The sequence below is a fragment of the Fusarium solani genome, assembly GCF_023522795.1.
Source record: "Fusarium solani strain SB1 chromosome Unknown bctg00000005, whole genome shotgun sequence".
In the NCBI taxonomy this organism is placed as follows: Eukaryota; Fungi; Ascomycota; class Sordariomycetes; order Hypocreales; family Nectriaceae; genus Fusarium; species Fusarium solani.
The window spans coordinates 858160-874719 of NW_027072153.1; the positions used below are offsets into that span (position 1 = coordinate 858160).

The 16560-nt window shown below is 53.4% G+C and overlaps 9 protein-coding genes across 9 annotated transcripts; 5 read left to right on the forward strand and 4 right to left on the reverse strand.

The window, feature by feature from the left end:
* Positions 1 to 68: 68 nt before the first annotated feature.
* Positions 69 to 2788, reverse strand: MRS44_008687 (uncharacterized protein; the record flags this gene model as incomplete). The annotated part of the gene is made up of 8 exons (XM_065621023.1): positions 69 to 404; positions 529 to 686; positions 847 to 907; positions 977 to 1082; positions 1292 to 1467; positions 1538 to 1717; positions 1811 to 2435; positions 2673 to 2788. The coding sequence occupies 8 exons, from the start codon at positions 2786 to 2788 to the stop codon at positions 69 to 71; spliced, it is 1758 nt and encodes a 585-aa protein (XP_065477095.1).
* Positions 2789 to 2985: 197 nt separating this feature from the next.
* On the forward strand, positions 2986 to 4691 carry MRS44_008688 (uncharacterized protein; the record flags this gene model as incomplete). Its single annotated transcript, XM_046269640.2, has 4 exons — positions 2986 to 3039; positions 3101 to 3256; positions 3308 to 4468; positions 4521 to 4691. 4 exons carry the CDS (start codon positions 2986 to 2988, stop codon positions 4689 to 4691), a joined length of 1542 nt encoding a protein of 513 aa, XP_046132141.2.
* An 836-nt stretch (positions 4692 to 5527) lies between these two features.
* On the reverse strand, positions 5528 to 6703 carry MRS44_008689 (uncharacterized protein; the record flags this gene model as incomplete). Its single annotated transcript, XM_046273850.2, has 1 exon — positions 5528 to 6703. One exon carries the CDS (start codon positions 6701 to 6703, stop codon positions 5528 to 5530), a length of 1176 nt encoding a protein of 391 aa, XP_046132142.1.
* Positions 6704 to 8141: 1438 nt separating this feature from the next.
* Positions 8142 to 8667, forward strand: MRS44_008690 (uncharacterized protein; the record flags this gene model as incomplete). Its single annotated transcript, XM_046269641.2, has 4 exons — positions 8142 to 8246; positions 8312 to 8390; positions 8450 to 8520; positions 8569 to 8667. The coding sequence occupies 4 exons, from the start codon at positions 8142 to 8144 to the stop codon at positions 8665 to 8667; spliced, it is 354 nt and encodes a 117-aa protein (XP_046132143.1).
* Positions 8668 to 8813: 146 nt separating this feature from the next.
* On the reverse strand, positions 8814 to 9221 carry MRS44_008691 (uncharacterized protein; the record flags this gene model as incomplete). The annotated part of the gene is made up of 3 exons (XM_046269642.2): positions 8814 to 8996; positions 9052 to 9111; positions 9171 to 9221. The coding sequence occupies 3 exons, from the start codon at positions 9219 to 9221 to the stop codon at positions 8814 to 8816; spliced, it is 294 nt and encodes a 97-aa protein (XP_046132144.1).
* Positions 9222 to 11001: 1780 nt separating this feature from the next.
* MRS44_008692 (uncharacterized protein) lies at positions 11002 to 12901 on the forward strand (the record flags this gene model as incomplete). Its single annotated transcript, XM_046269645.2, has 2 exons — positions 11002 to 12269; positions 12322 to 12901. The coding sequence occupies 2 exons, from the start codon at positions 11002 to 11004 to the stop codon at positions 12899 to 12901; spliced, it is 1848 nt and encodes a 615-aa protein (XP_046132145.2).
* Positions 12902 to 13464: 563 nt separating this feature from the next.
* Positions 13465 to 13803, forward strand: MRS44_008693 (uncharacterized protein; the record flags this gene model as incomplete). Its single annotated transcript, XM_046270957.2, has 2 exons — positions 13465 to 13582; positions 13640 to 13803. The coding sequence occupies 2 exons, from the start codon at positions 13465 to 13467 to the stop codon at positions 13801 to 13803; spliced, it is 282 nt and encodes a 93-aa protein (XP_046132146.1).
* Positions 13804 to 14287: 484 nt separating this feature from the next.
* Positions 14288 to 15148, reverse strand: MRS44_008694 (60S ribosomal protein uL23; the record flags this gene model as incomplete). Its single annotated transcript, XM_046276307.2, has 4 exons — positions 14288 to 14375; positions 14428 to 14720; positions 14777 to 14829; positions 15118 to 15148. 4 exons carry the CDS (start codon positions 15146 to 15148, stop codon positions 14288 to 14290), a joined length of 465 nt encoding a protein of 154 aa, XP_046132147.1.
* A 525-nt stretch (positions 15149 to 15673) lies between these two features.
* Positions 15674 to 16552, forward strand: MRS44_008695 (uncharacterized protein; the record flags this gene model as incomplete). The annotated part of the gene is made up of 1 exon (XM_046269644.2): positions 15674 to 16552. One exon carries the CDS (start codon positions 15674 to 15676, stop codon positions 16550 to 16552), a length of 879 nt encoding a protein of 292 aa, XP_046132148.1.
* Positions 16553 to 16560: the final 8 nt, after the last annotated feature.

A 16560-nucleotide genomic window follows, 5' to 3' on the forward strand; every position in this document is an offset into this window, starting at 1 on the left:
TCTTGTTGTCTCATGTTTCCCCCATGTCTCACAAAGGGGGTTAGGGATTAAGAAAAAAAGGGTCTCACTCACCACGCGCTCTCCGACAGATTTGCGCTGCCCACATACGCCCAACCCGGAGATAGCACCGCCGCATTCAGTTCCGCTGAATCATCATTTTCATCATGGCGATCCGGCTCATGCTGGCCGCGTCTTGTGCCCAGTCGCGGCTCCGCACGCGATTGCCCAGCTCCATCTTCCGCTTCCGTACTCTTGGAGACCCGACGCACAAAGATCATCTTGCTGTGCATCAAGAGTCCCTCCCGAGTGTTCACACAGTCCCGCACCAGTTCGGTGGGGAAGGTCGCCGAGCGCCACCACTTGGGCTGGACGCAGATGGTGCCCGCAGCCTGCATCCCGCGCCTCTTGTGTTAGCGTACATACAGTAGTTACTGATTGCAGCACCTCTTGCTCTCGTCATTTGTTTGCATGTGAGGATTCTCCAGTTTTTCCCGATCTGCAAACAAGACGGGCAGAAACTAAACTCACCATGCGCCCTCCTCGACTCTGGGCCACCGTCTCGTCTGTCGGAAAATAGATTCGGAAACGGTCCTTTAGCTTGGCTGCCCATGGGCTTGACGACTTGTTCTTGGCTGCTGCGCCCGTTCGGCCTATCCTCGACTTGTACTCGGCCAGGCCATCGTCTCCTATGTCGCGCGTCAGGCCATCCGTCTCCGTCAGTCCACATCGCGGCGATCCAAGGGCCATGTGTGGGGTGGAGTCAGTCGGGAAGGGGAAGAGGGGTGCAGTGCAGCGCAGTGCATTGCAGCGCATTGCACAGTATTTTGAGTAGAGGTGCCTCCTTACCTCGACAGGCATTGTACATTGCGCCCACCAAGTCGTAGTTGAGGGATCCAAGAGAAGCGCACTGGTCCAATGGTTCTTAGCGATTTGCTCATTCGAGTTGCCATTCGGCGGCGGCAGTGACGGCACCCACCACTATGTCCACCTCGACGGGGTCGTCGGTGGCTAGTCCGAGAGAAGCCACACTGTTGCCGAGTCCGCAGTGACCTGTTCGGAGACGACGACCACCATGTGAGCCACTGTTACACAGGATCTCGCCAGAGACGACCTGTCAACTCACCTATTCGCTTGAGAGAATCACCAACATGACCTCCTGGGCTGAAATTCCGCAATCAGCGCATCATCCAGGTGGGGTCCGCCCAGCCATGTCAGGTCAGGTCGCTATCACAAGTGATTGAACTGACTGGTTGACTGGCTGGCGGATTATCGCGGGTTTGGGCGGGCTTACATGGTGTACACAAACCCCAAGTGCTTCGTCCTTGAGAAATCGTAGTTGCTGAGGCTGCTGACCATGCCCGCACCAACACCGGTCTCTGACAGGAATCGGCCGAGCTCGGTACTGAAATGGGTTGGTTGGTGGTCGACCGAGGCCTCTAGCTTGGGGAGATCGATCAAAAAGACCATCTGGAGAGATCTGGTCAGCAAATCATGCTCAAGGGCGCCCCGGTAGGCGCAGCCTCGTTCAGCTACCAACGTTCTCCATGACGCCAGTCTCGCCCCAATCGTAGGGGACCAGATTCGCAGTGGGTACTACCACTCTGAGGTAGTCGGGATACTTGAGCAGCTGGAGTTTGGAATGCATCGCCCCGGGCCCATTCATGGCCGGGAAGCAGAACCTGATGCCCGGTGGCGTGTTGGATTGCATTTCTCTCTTCTGTGGCAGGGTCCGTCGTCAGCCTCCAGGTCTTGTCCCGTGTCACGAATTCCCGAAGGGGGAGACCTCGAGTCAGTCGTGATTGACACACACCTGGGATTCGTCTGCCGCATATGCCACGAGCAGCAACTTGGTCCTCCTGAGGTCGATCTTTGATAGAAGCCACTCGTCATCCCACTGGTATGAGCTGAGGACGGCAAGCTCCAGCCTATCTTTCTGAAACACCTCCTCGATCTTGATGTCCTCGGAAGTGCGTGGATATCCCCTCGCCCAAGTCCGCTTGACGACACCGCCTGGAAACGGCGGCGAGGGCGATGGCCCGGGCAGAGACCTAGACGGTTCGACGGGCGTCTTTCTCTTGGGCGGTGGAACCTCTACAACGTCGTCGTCGTCTTCGTCCAAAGGAGAGCGGCGCCGCTTGGCCAACCTCTGCAGCCTTTCCTGCTCCATCTTCTTGCGATCGAGCGAGAGGAGGCCGAACGAGGCCCCGCCCGAGCCAGTCCCGTTCCGGCGGCTGGATGAAGCTGAAGAAGCTGATGCGAGTGGGACCTGGGATGATGTTTGCTGATCTTGGTTCTCCTGGTCCTGAAGCGAGAGGGCGATGGCATAGCGCAGCGCCTCGTCCTCGTCCATGTCGCTCCCTGGGTCGGGGACATCTTGGCGGGATCCAGTCATGCCGTCCAGTTCGGCTCCAGCGTTGGTTCCTGAAGGCAAAGTGCTTGGATGAAGTCAACTGAGTTTGGGGGTTTTGGGCGACGGTTATCGAGTGTAATTTTTTGAATTTGGATGGCTTAATCAAACGGACGTCATCTTTTAAAGTCGAGACGAGGCTTGCTACGTCAAGATCCCTGCATTCACATCCATCTTAATGTTATACAACGCGAGGTCACGTGTCATCGTGTCGCCCATGATCCTTGTCAAAGGGAGGCAGGTGATCGGGTGATGGTGGAGCTACCCTACAGAAGACGCGGGATGCGACATGAATGTCGTGTATATCACAGCCTCGATATCACAGCGTGGCTTCTTGTCGCAGTTGCCCTCAATCAGGCCCTTCTGGTCACCAGATACCATGGCTGCAGTCTATGACCCGCGGTGCCTCCGAGATGTGGATAGTTCCTTGCATGGTGGCTCCGATCATGTTGCAAGGCTGGAGCAGAGTCAATGACGTCCACGAAGCCACCCGGCCTTATATCTCGGTCGTTGTGCCACCACGCCTCTTGCATTCATCAATCTCACCGTTAATATCGCCGTGACTTCAATCTGCAAGAATGACCAGCGATAAAAAGCATATCGTGATTGTCGGTGCGGGGGCAGCCGGCATGGTGAGTGATGAATTACCTAACCCATACTGTAAGCCATCAACACCAATTGACCAGATCACAGTCATGTGCGGCCACTCTCATGAACCACCCCAACAAATTCAAGGTCACTGTGCTTGAGGCCTGCGATGTTGTGGGCGGACAGGCAACCTCAATCCCTCTCGACGAGGAACGATACGGTGCTGCCTGGATGAACAATGGGGTGCAAGGCGGTTCTCCGGTCAGTTACGACGTCCTCATGAGGTATCGGCGGTACTAACCTGCTGTCCAGATCTTCAAGCACACATTCAACTTCTTCAAACAGCATGGCCACCCACCAGAAGAGGTCGAGCTGCAGGTCTCGTTCGGCAAGGGGGAAGATCGCTTCTGGACCAACTGTTTCCCCAGCAAGCTCATCTCCCAGTTCTCGTCTGACATTAAGAGGTTCGGCTTCTTCCTCAAGTTCATCAAGTGGACAATGCCGGTTTTCGGCCTTATCCCGATTAGAGTCATGATGCGGCTCTTCTTCTTTAGCAAAGAGTTTGGCGACAAGATGGTGTACCCCCTCATCGCCCTCTTCCTCGGCACTGGGAACCAGACTGCCAATGTCCCTTCAGCTATCGTAGAGCGGTTGTTTGATGACCCCAACATGAAGCTATGGGACTACGACTCGGAGACATTGCTGCCTAATTTACCAAAGATGGTCACTTTTGATAATCTCCACGAGTTCTACAAGAAGTGGAAGGATGATTTGTTGAGCAAGGGCGCCGATGTCAGGACCAACACTGAGGTAGAGGCAGTCTTGCAGAGATCTAAGAATAGTGTCAAGCTCCGAATCAAGAACAACAAGACCGAGGAGGTCACCGAGGAGTCATTTGATGGCATGGTCCTCTGCGTTCTCGCAGACACTGCACTCAACCTCCTGGGCAAGACGGCCACCATGAGTGAGAAGTTCGTCCTCGGGGGCGCAGCTTTCTACGACGATATTACCATTACTCACTCTGATTCCAAGTACTTCGAGGAGCATTACGAAACCCACTTCAAACCTAATCTCTGCGCCGAGCCCAAGTCGGATGACCAGAAGAAACAGGTGTCCTTCTCCAAGGGCGGGGGCGACTCCCCAGGCTTCCGGCCCATGTACTACACGTACACGTACCCCCAGGATCCCAAGAAGATTGAGATGTCGTTCAACTGCAGCAACTACCAGCATCAGCTCAAGAAGGCAAACCTCGAGTCTGGGGATGCGTATGAGCCGGTGTATCAGACCATCTTCCTAAACAGTCAGGAGCGTGACAAGTGGACGATTGACAAGATTGACGAGTCCAAGATCATCAAGAAGAACTGGTGGCATCAGCTAGGACATAGGTGGCAGCATTACCTGCGTGTCGTTCCGGGCATGATGTTTCTGCACGGCAAGCAGAGCACCTTCTTTGCTGGCTCCTGGACATTGGTTGTATGTTCCCCCAACTCTATATCTGACTCTGGAAACTGACAGATGGTTCCAGAACATGCACGAACTTGCTTGTGTTAGTGGCATTGCAGCAGCCTACCATCTCGGTGCCGACTATGTCAAGTTTGACGACTTTGCCGAGGACTTCTTTTCCAAGTATCTGCTTCTTTCTCATGGGATGATGTATTCGCGAGAGGAAAAGAGGAGGCAGAAGTCCAAGAAGTGATGCAACTAATCTTCAAATTGATTGTGCGCCTTGGGGCCCTGGAAGTCTCGCTGCTACTGTGTACCCCTGCTGGATCGATCTCACGGTTAACTGAGTTGCTTCCAAGTCTCGTGCCTCTACACATTACACCCCAACCAAACCAAAGACCTTGATACTATTGTATATCCCAACAATAAAATGAATCACCCATCAGACTTGCAACTTTACTATAAAACATGTCACTCTATTGCACATGAGCCAGTTGCTGGGCAACGCATCATGAGATTCATCAACTACCAGTAATCATCGCTACCAACGCGCCTCATACTAGATGCCAAAAAACGTCTTTACTGCCAACATCTCGCTCCATCCCCTCCTATCCGCCATGCTTTCATATGAACTGAAAAAGAAAAAACCCTTGGGTATCGTCAAAAACAGTCCAAGAAGCAAATGATTGATCGTGATACAACCCGCACATCCCAAATGTACATCCAGGCTCCCTCGATATAAACAACCCACCGTCTCGACCTGTAGGCTCTTCCTTTAAGAGCAGAGTCTGAGACAGCAGTAAAAGAAAAATCAGTAGATGACTCCGAGGTATCCCATAGCTGAATCACAAAGCCTAACCCGACACTCCGTCCGATATGTCTTGAATCCTTGAAACGCCCAAGTCCAAGAGACAAAGCCGATTCTCCCCTGTCATGTGACGAGAAACACCGTCGTCATATATCGCGTTCCGTTGATGCCGTCTGGTCTGAGGACTGCCGTCAGTCGAAAAGAGATGTAAAAGGAGTAATGAAAACCCCTGAACCGTCAAACGCCCAGAATGATGGTGTGTGTGTGTGTTTGTGTAGAGTCTAGGAAAATAGACGTGGGTTTTGGCCTGGAGATCCAGCCGCCAAGTCAAGTTTGAGAATACGTCGAAGATCATCCTCCATAGCCCGCAGATTATTGGGACGGCCCTCGTAAGCAACCGGTGCACCAGGGCCGCTACGGGGATGATTAAAAGGCTGAGAAGGAGGGGCAGAAGAGAAACCATTAGGAAGAGTCTTGGCTGCAGAGGCACCGCTTGATCCGAACAGGAACTTCTTGAGGGCCTCAGTAGGGTCGTCTGATTCAAGGTGAGACCTTGGGTGAGAGGGTGAAGAGCCCAGCGTAGCAGGGGTTCGCGCAGAGTTTGAGCGAGCTGCCTTGATACGCTCTTGATAAGGTGTTGAGAAGGCCGGGCCCATGGGCTGGCCGGGTGTTGCGTTTAGGTCGGCGCTGTCGATAGGACCGGAATTGTATCGGGCCTGGGCACGAGCCGTTTGCGGAAGAGTTGCTGGCTTAGGAACACTGCCAGGTTCGAATGGGGATTGAGAAGAAGGCGAATCGTGAGCAAGGCCAGAGGGTCGGAAGCTGGCAGAACTGCCACTGCGCTGGCGCTCCTTCTCTTCACGATGAGCGCGGAACATGAAGTCGAGAGGAGATCCCTTGGCAGCAGAAGAGGGTTGCTGCAAAGGAGTGGGTGCGTTAGAGCTGGGAGGAGAAGGCTCCTGGACAGCATCTTCCAAGGTCCTGTTGGCACTGGGCGATTCCATAGACGACCGGGTGACGAAGCTGGGAAGTGGAAGGGCGGATGGAGCGGGAGAAGCGTGGAAGGTTGCTCCGGCGAACGCAGGGCCAGCAGTCGACTTCATGGATGATTGATTCGGAGGAGTACGGCGACCGGGACGGGCAGAGTCTGGAGAGTTGGGGGAGTTCTTGTTGTTCCGAGACTTGTTGTTGTTATGATTGTTGTTATTGCCGTGATGGTTGTTATTGTTGTTGTTCCGAGATCGCTGCTTAGAGTGGGTGTGATTCGATTGGGCGGCGGAAGAATCCGTGCCAGCACCTTTCTGAGGAGTTCGTGGACCACGTTCATAGCGAGAAGGGTCGAGGTTGGCGACATCATTCTCCGAGGCGTATGCCTTGTGGGCGGCAGAGCGACCGTTCCCGCGACCCTGCCTACGGCGCGCGGGTGTGGTTGTTGGCTGAGATGGAGTCTCACTCATGGTGTTGGTGGCGACGTCTGAGTCGTCAAAGGTGTCGGTCGGGGCGTGAGTGGGAGAAGAAGGGTGAGACGAAACCGAAACTGTCGAGGGCGGTTGCGACGGATTGCGACAGGCGCGAAGAAGAAAAGGACGAATTAAGATCCGGGAGGATTGTCTGAAAGATGTGATGAATAGGAAGCGGGCGTGACGATTGAATAGAAAGTAGTTATCCTGAAGAAAGAGTTGTCTAGTCTGATCATGGTGCGCGCAAGGCAAGTTAAGTCCAGGAATGAGTAATGAGGGGGGAAGCAAGACGGGAGGGCGAGTTAATAAGGAAGAGGCGATGACGCTCGCTGGGTGGTGGGAGGGAGAAGAAACAGGACCGGACTGGCCTGCTGCGGGACGGGAAACAAGGGACGTGAGTGGGCGCCTGAGGCGCTTCAGAGCCTGTGACAGGGCGAGGCGAAGCACGCACCTACCAACGCAGCAAAAACAGAGTCTGCCCAGGCGCCCAACAGGGTAGCGATTGGGTACACGACCTTACCAGAATCCGCACCTGACGCAAACAGCAGAAAAACTCAGCGACGACTGGGTATCCATGGAAGCATTTGGGGTTGATCAGGCTCAAACTTTGAGATTAACTGTGTTGTATTTCTAGAAGGTCCTCTCAACGAAAGAATGTTCCTAACAATTATGCGTGAATCAAACTCAACTCTTTGGTGGCGTCTTGGACAGAAGCAACCTAACGTTTTATCAAAACACGATAAGCGACGGTTAATGCTTCCCGACCACGATCGGCCTGGCCGCCCATCCAGAATGCTTAGGTCATCATCACCCCGCCATTAAAGTGTTTCTACAGCCCTGGCAGCATGAGTTGCCCCTCTCTGTGAATGCCCTGTAATTATAGGGGACTCAGCGATCAGTTGGCGGCTGACACGGGCTGCCCGCGCCCTTGTGCCCAGTAGGTACCTAGGCAGCCTGCCCGCTGTGACTGAGGCGGCCAACAGCCAACGATACCGGATCGGAATGGATGGATCTCTACCTAGCTGCCTAGCTCTCCATCCCACTTCCAGCCTTCCGTCCATCTTCTGAGCCGCATCATCACTTTGGCCAAACATATAAGCAGTTGTGAGTCTCCCTTCGTTTCTGCACCATCAAGGTGCTCCTTTGTTAGGCAGTCGCCTTAGCCCGCATTTCTGTCAGATTCTTGCTTCTAACAACTGCAGGCAGGCCTTCACAGTCCATAGCATCTACCTGTCTATCAACTCAGCTCGTACGTCCTCCACCTCGATCTCTCGACCGCAACCCTAGCCTTGACTACTCCCGTTCACGACACTCGCCGCATTCTGTCGCGCAAGAACGTCTCGTGCTGACCATCACCAGTAACCAACTGCGCCGCCGTATCCCGCCCGACGCAACCACCATATACCTACACCGACCTTAGACTCCTACATTCACCATGGCTGATGTCGAGATGAGCGATGCGCCTGGCGCCGTCGCCAAGAAGGCCGAGGGTTCCAGCAGCAAGGCTGTCGAGGGCAAGAAGAAGTTCGAGGTGAAGAAGGTATGATGCGAACCCATCATCCAGGCATGGTCTTGCTGTGCCTAATGCTGACTGGAACCGCATAGTGGAATGCCGTTGCTCTTTGGGCTTGGGACATCGTCGTCGACAACTGCGCCATTTGCCGAAACCACATCATGGACCTTTGTAAGATTTATCACGCCCTCTTCATGAGATCATGGGCATGTGCTGACAACGGGTCACAGGCATCGAATGCCAGGCCAACCAGGCTTCTGCCACCAGCGAGGAGTGCACTGTGGCATGGGGTATTTGCAACGTAAGATGACTATGGGCTTACTACGAGCTTTGGCTGACAATTATCCAGCATGCTTTCCATTTCCACTGCATTTCACGATGGCTAAAGGCCCGATCTGTCTGCCCATTGGACAACAGAGACTGGGAGTTCCAGAAGTACGGACGATGAAGAGAGAAAGCGACGCATTCAAGCATCATATTCAACGACGGCAAGGAAAAGACTTGGCCGGGAAAAAGAACTGCCAACAGAGTATGGACAAGCTTTGATAGCTTTAGACATGATGACACAGCCGAGCCAGAGGCAGGCCAGCCAATTTATTGATTTCCCTTGCTCGCAAGATCGTATGCATAACCCGCCGGCAACCACTTGACTGGGTGTTTCTTGTAGAATGGCCACGGGGGAACTGCGAGGAGGAAGGTCAGGGCAGTGCCGCCCAGCCCTATGTAGACGGCGAGCTTGATATCCTGGAGGACGTAACCGACAACGAAGGAGAGAAGCTAGAGCAGGGTCAGTCAATCAGTTGGGTCAGACCGGGGAAAGGAATGAACATACACCTGAAATGACGAGAAGAACCGTAGCAAGGAGCTCGGCGATTTTCTGACCTTCAAAGTCCTGCAGGAAAGCTTCAGTTAGATCCAATGTTGGCCAGCATAGCAACAAGGGGAAAGTACAATTTGGCCGTCAACGACGTCTCGCAGCTGGTCAAGAACCTGGTCCGCCATGGCTGTATTCCGGGAGTCTACGGCTCGTGATAGTTCCGATCGGGAGACGAGAATGTGATTGTCACGCTGTGGTGTCGACAGCTGGCCCTTTGTAGACGGGTTCGGTGACTATGCCGCTTGTAGGAAACTGACTAGAAACAAGCTTTGGTCGGTCGGATAAAATGGCGGACGGTGGAAAGCGAGTCAGGCGATAGCGGCTGCAATGGATGATCCGCGACTGGTTGGGTTGGCTCTGTCGTGCTGGCGACGTGATATGGCTGCTTTGATGGTATGGAGGAATGGATCATTGACCTAGGGACCACGCTGGCAGGGCTGTTAATTACAGCACAGCAGCAACCCCCATTGAGACGATGGAGCTCAGCGGCCGAGGCGGGTGCTAACAGCCTGGCCTGGGTCCAGAACGGAGGTACGTACCACCCCTTCTCTGACTCCGTTCTGTACGGCCTGGCCAATGGCACTATCTTATCAGGCCGTATCGTCCCGTCAGGACCTTATCAGGATCCAATTGCCTGAGGCGTTCCTGATGTGGCGCATGGCAGCGCTGCAAATCCCGAGTCTGGGTGTGGCGCCCACTGCAAACCATGGCAGGATCCATGCGGGATCCATGCTCCATGCCGCGCCCAGACATTCCCAGAATCGGGGAAGGAGCCGGCACACACCAAACGAAAGACGAAGAGTCAGGCCAAGCTCTCAACCTGCAGGACAAGTGCCCAATTTCGGGAAGTGGCGGCCTCCCCTTCTTCCTTCTTGACCAACCCGAGAGCTCTCTTTCGGCTTGTGATAGTCATTGGCGCCATCGGCCACTCGGTCCCCGGCACCACCAAAGACAATTTTTTCTAACTAGCCCTTCCCACTTCTTTTTTTTTTAAGGAACCCCATCCCAACTCCTCTTTAACTTGACCCAACTCATCCCTCGCTTCGTCGCTCTCAACAACCCACGAGTTATTTTTTATTCTTCGTGCTCGTTGTTTAACCGGCTTCTTTCTGAGTACAGCACTTCAACCCGGCTGCGCTCGACCAGAAACGAGAACAAATCTCGTCAGGCCTAGCCGCGCCGGCATCCAACTTGGCCCTTGACCCTGCACCGTCATACGAGAGGCCCTAGCATCGTCACCCGGCCCCGTCTTCTCCCCCCGTTCAGGCCCAAGGAGAAGAAAAAAAAACAATCTTGGTTACAGAATAAAATCAGCCCGACTCCCTTAGGCTGATGCACCTCTGCTCTCTTCCAGAGACTACTCTCATCGAATCCCCAAGGGTTTCCATCTCGACCACTCCTATTGTTGTCGACTCGCGCAACCACCTCGACCACGCCACTCGACATCATCTCGAATAACCGGCGTCTCGCCTATCTCGATTCAAGTTTTCAAGTTGGCTCAACTCGCCTTTTCCAACGTCTCCCTCCCTTCGCTCTTCGGTCCCAGCTTCTGGGTCTACAGCGGAGTAAACCAGAAGCCCCCATAACTGGTCTTTCGATACTACCACGCCGTCATCTTCCTGCTCCTATATATCCTCCCGGCTCACCACCAGCGGCCACTGGCGACACCCGCCGGGCCATAGTTTCGCATTGAACAAAACCCAGACGCGGCGCGCCCATGCCGCGCCGGGTGCGACGTCTATAATCGACTTGAGCAGACGACGCCAGTATAATCATCAAGCTATGGGACTATAATCTCGAGTCCGTCACCAACCTCCCTCCCCTGGATCAACCCCCTTTCACCCACGACACACCGTCATCATATCGGCATAGATACCCCTAAGGCAACAATCACGTCAATTCAAAATGTCTGACCACGAAGAATCTGCCGTCATGCCTCGGTACGGAACTCCCGTCCCTGAGCTTGACGACCACCGCAACCAGTCGGTCTCGACTCAGAGGGTCGAGCGTCCCCGCCGTGGCACCTTTGACAGCCTATACGGTGCTCAACAGTTTGAGAGCGAGCCTAACCAGACCCTTGCGCCCCCTGCCATCCGAGTTCGCGACTTCGAAGAGGCCATTATCGATGAAGAGGCCGGCGATGCTTCCCCGACTACTCGCCGTAGCCGTCGACCTACTGTGGACTCTACGGACCGCTCCATCTCTCCACCCAACTCGGTCAAGGCTTTTGCTCAGGCCCGTCGCCGAGAGCGAGACTTGTCCTTCTCCGAGCCCAGGCCCGACAATGAGGATATTGTGAGCCGTGCCATGTCCATCTCGAGCAAGCGGAGCTACCGGAGCAAGCCTCACACCATCGACAATGACAATGCCAGCATCTCTACCAATAGAACTGCCGAAGAGGACGTCTGCTTCCCCGTCAAAGAAAGCCACCACAAGGATCAGCTCTATATCGACTTTGACTATCTCGAGAACTTTATCAATGAGCAAGCTGCTGAGCGTGCGGCCGAGAGGGCTGCTGAACGCCAGAGCTTTGAGGATCAGCGGGTTCAGTCTCGAGCACAGCAGATGGTGACCATTGATGGAGATATTATGGAGCCACTCTCGGAAGACTCTATGACACGTGAGAAGACGAACCAGACCGCTCAGACCAGTGCCGAGGGGCCCGTCTCCGAGAAGCCTCACGCCGCGCCGATTGACCCCAACCGGTACAGCTTCTTCTCTTCGGCATGGGAGTCTACTATCCATGCGGCCGAGATGGGAGATCTTGTGCTTCCTGGCGAGGACATTCGTGGGCTTTTCGAGCTTCCAGAAGATGAGGAAGATGGCGTGTGGTGGCTCAACGTCAACACGGCCACCAAGGACGAGGTCCAGAGCATTTGCAAGGCCTTTGGTATCCACCCCCTGACCATTGAGGATATCATTACGCAGGAGGCTCGCGAGAAGATTGAACTCTTCCCGTCGTACTACTTTGCTTGCTTCCGCTCCTTCTCGGTTGTTCAGGAGCCTGACGGCATCGAGTATGAGCCCTTCAACACATATGTGATTGTGTTCCGGGAGGGTACACTCAGCTTTAGCTTTGAGCCCAACTCGCACGCCGCTCAGGTCCGCAAGAGAATTACGGCCCTCAAGGATTACGTCGCTCTTAGCAGTGACTGGATCTGCTATGCTTTGATGTAAGTATCGACCGTTTCTTGGTTACACAAACCGGTCTAACCATACATACAGTGACGACATTGTCGATTCTTTTGGCCCCGTCATTCGACAGATTGAGCTCGAGGCAGATGCTATCGAGGATGAGGTGTTCGTCATGCGTGAGGACGACTCCAACTCATTCCTCCGATCCATTGGCCGCGCCCGCAAGAACTGCTTGGCTCTGCTCCGGCTTCTGGGCGGCAAGGCGGATGTTCTCCGTGGTTTCACCAAGCGATGCAACGAAAACTACAAGGTGACTCCACGGATGGACATTGGCATGTACCTGGGTGACATTCAGGATCACGTTGTGACCATGGCTACCAACCTGGGTCACTTCGAAAAGATCTTGTCCCGGGCACACAGCAACTACCTGGCGACAGTCTCGATCAACAGCATCGCACAAGGCACGCACACCAACGAGGTTCTCAGCAAGATCACCTTCTTGGCCTCGGTACTCGTCCCTCTGAACTTGGTCAGCGGTGTGTTTGGAATGAACGTGCCGGTTCCGTTTGGTGATCCTGGTAACCTGACGGCCTTCTTTTGCATCATTAGCTTCATGGTCTTCCTTTGCATCATCTTCATGTTGCTTGCCCGGTGGAAGCGCTACATCTAGATGTTGTTTATATTGGGTTGTCTTTGAGGCGCCGTGCATTCTTTAAGGTTTCTTTGGACTTTATTAGACTGGTGTAGATACTTGAAGGCGTGTTCTGTATAGAAATGGACACACGAAGAAGGGTATTCTCTGCAGGATCATTATAATGATTCCTAAGTAATTAGTCAATAGAGGTTACTGATAGAGTTATAGTCTTGGCGTATTTGGTTGTGTGACTGTATGACATCATATGAAGATTGGAGGTTGACAAGACTTTCACATGAGCATGAGATTATAACAGTATACACAGCGGACTCACTCATCTAGGCAGTTATCAACCCAACAACAGCCTAATATCTTCTCTTGTTGCTCTCTTGATACAATGTTGGAGTGCCTTACTCATGAGGAGCAAGTGGTGGGTCCATCCCGCGAACCCTCCACGGCCCATTATTGGTCAGCTGCTTCAAGCGTTGCGATCATCGAAAATCTTGAACCGACACTCACAGAAGTCTTCAACTCGCACACAACCTCTCTCTTGTCCACCGTCCACGCCGTCACGAACCGCACACACACAAACCGCCAAGATGAGTGCCCAGCAGATCTCCATCGACAACGCCGACCTCGAGAAGCTCAACGACAACGATCGCAACGAGCTGCGCCAGTTCCTCGCCAACGAGCAGCAGCGCTCGCAAATCCAGGCCCGTACGTTTACCAGAGATTTAAAGTGAAGAGGGTAAAATACTGACTTGATGTGCACAGAAACCCACAGCCTGACCCAGATGTGCTGGAACAAGTGCGTCCAGGGCAGCATCAAGAACAACAAGCTGGACAAGGGCGAGGAGACGTGCCTTGCCAACTGCGTCGAGCGATTCCTCGATGTCAACTACCTCACGATGAAGCACCTGAACGGCATGCGCAACTAAACGAGCAATAATGACATTTGTATTGAGTGGGAGGAGGAGGAGGAGGAGTTTGTACAATAGACGGGTCATGGACATGGCCAGGACTGGCTCGGCTTTGTCGGTTGAAGAGATTTACGGACGGCCGTGTATATTATGAGGGGAAGACACTACGGGTGCCTCGTGTGTTGGGCATGCTTTGGCCTTGGTCCGTCTCGACAGTCAACCGTCTCTACGTTGAATGACACTCGGCAATAATGATAGACAAGAACACAACTTTTCACATTCACTTGTATAACACTCGCAACACGACTCTTCACAGTTACAGTTTTCATTCCAACGGGCACGGCGTGCTGGGCGGCCTTGAATTCATGATCATTTGCACTCTAAACGACAAGCTCTTTGTACGCCTTAATTTTTCCGATGCCCATGCCTCGCATTTTCAGCAGACCAAAAAACCAACCCAAAGACACGCCAGAAACCCACAAGCCCATTACGTTTAATTTTCTTAAACGAGGGAGAGCTTGTTGGCGGCAATGTCGAGAGCGTCGACATCGGGGGTGAGGCGGGCGTAGGCCTTCTTGGAACCGTCGGGGCTTTCAACTCTGTTAGCAAAGAACCATGTCAAATGTGCGTTTGAAAACCTACCGGATCAGAGTGTTGATCTTGACGGTGTCAATGTCGTAGAGCTTCTTGAGGGCAAGCTTGATCTGGGCCTTGTTGGCCTTGACATCGACGATGAAGACGAGGGTGTTGTTCTCCTCCATCTTCTTCATGGCGCTCTCGGTGTTGAGAGGGTGGATGACAATCTTGTGCTCATCGAGACGGGGCTGCGAGGGGATCGACTTGCGGGGGTACTTGGGGGTGCGCGAGACGACCAGGGTCTTGGGGCGGTGGAACGAGGTGCTGTATCGGACCTTGGTCTTCTTGTGGGAGTTGGCCTGCGATGATGGTCAGTTGGTGTTGCGCCGTCGTGGGTGAGGATTGTTCAACTTACGCCCTTGAGAGCAGCCTTGGCGGCAGCGTTGGCCTTAGAGAGGCCCTTGGGGGCTATATCACAAGAAGCATCAGCAATCGCCCTTGTTCAGAACTCGCAAAGTCTGCTGCTGCATGATGCGCGGAGAGGAGTATTGAAGCTCGAGAGGAGGAGGAGAGAGAGGGATGTTCAAGGCGGGAGTTCGGCTCGAGAATCCATCGTATCGTATCGACGACCGAGATTATCGTTTCCAATATCGCATCGCTTCGAAAGAATTCCCGTCGCCGTTCCCTCTTGAATTTTTTGATTCCACCTCTTCTTCTCCTTTCTCCCTCTTTTGCTTCTTTCAGATCATGTCGTACCTTTCTTGCCCTTGGTATCCTTGCCGGCCATTGTGTCGATGGGTTGTCGTGAGCACGAAGATTGTCGAGTGGTGCTGGTTGTCGTCGTCGGGGTTGATCAAAAGTTCAAATTCACGAACGCGAGAAAAAGAGGAATTTAGCTTCTGTGTGGATTGTCGATTAGGGTTGACGAACGCGAGGATCTGATTGGCCAAAGGGACTTTGGCTCTGAAAACCACGTGATCGGAGCGAGGGGAATTTTGACCATGGCTGTGTTAGGTAATCGCAGTTTTGCGAGGTCGCTGAGAGCGGGTTGGAAATAGGGAGCTAAGCTGCAAGGGTCCTTCAAAATCTGTAGCCAATTTTCATATTGATCAATATGTCTTTCCAATTGGAATGACGTATACTTCATACGACTCTACTGTTTGAAGGAGGCTCATCAGTATTGCCGAAGAGTGAGTTCAAGACATCGTATTCAAGTTTTCCCCTGAGACTAACATATATCTTAGTTGAGATTCAAGGGGATTGAAGCCTAGTTCAGGGTCAACACGACAGGCTTCTCGACTTGGAGGAAAGAATGGTCTCCAAAAAGCAGACAAGGCTGAAAAGCCTTTCCAGCGGCCGTCCGCCAACTGCCAAGTCTTCCCGGTCCATGTCAAGGAAAGCGAGCAGGACCCTCATCAACACACACCACCAGCTCGAGAAGCAAAGGAGGCAGGCCGCGGCCAAGGGGGACAAGGACACAGAGTCTCGACTTGCGTCGGAAATCGCCAAGCTTGGTGGCCTCGATCACTACCAAAAGGCGAGTCTGCAGGGACAGAGTGTCGACAGAGGAGGTGACACGTCAAGAGTTCTCCTCGAGTGGCTGCCGGTGTCAGATCTCAAGAAACGCTCCCAACCCCTTAGGATGTTGGAGGTTGGTGCATTGAGCACGCGTAATGCGTGTTCAACGAGTGGCATATTTTCCATGCAGCATATCGACCTCAACAGTCAGGAGCCAGGGATCAAGCAGCAAGACTTCATGGAGCGGCCGTTGCCGAAGGACGAATCTGAGTTGTTTGACATCATCTCGCTCAGTCTGGTGCTCAACTTCGTGCCCGAAGCCGAGGGGCGTGGTCAGATGCTCCTGAGAACACTCTCCTTTCTTCGACCTGCATCTGAGCATTCGGCGGTGACGGCTGAAAAGCTGTTTCCTTGTCTATTTGTGGTTCTCCCTCGCAGCTGTGTTGACAACTCACGATACTTTACCGAGACCCGGTTGGAAGAGCTGATGACGATGCTTGGCTATGTTCGCGAAAAGTCCAAGATGACTCAGAAGCTGGCCTACTCACTGTGGAGGAGAGCTGGAGGAGTCTCCGATAAGCGGTCCGACTTTGCCAAGAAGGAGATTAACCCAGGGAGAACACGAAACAACTTTGTTATGACGTTGAAGGCCTCGACCACTCATTCAAGCTAACTGATGTG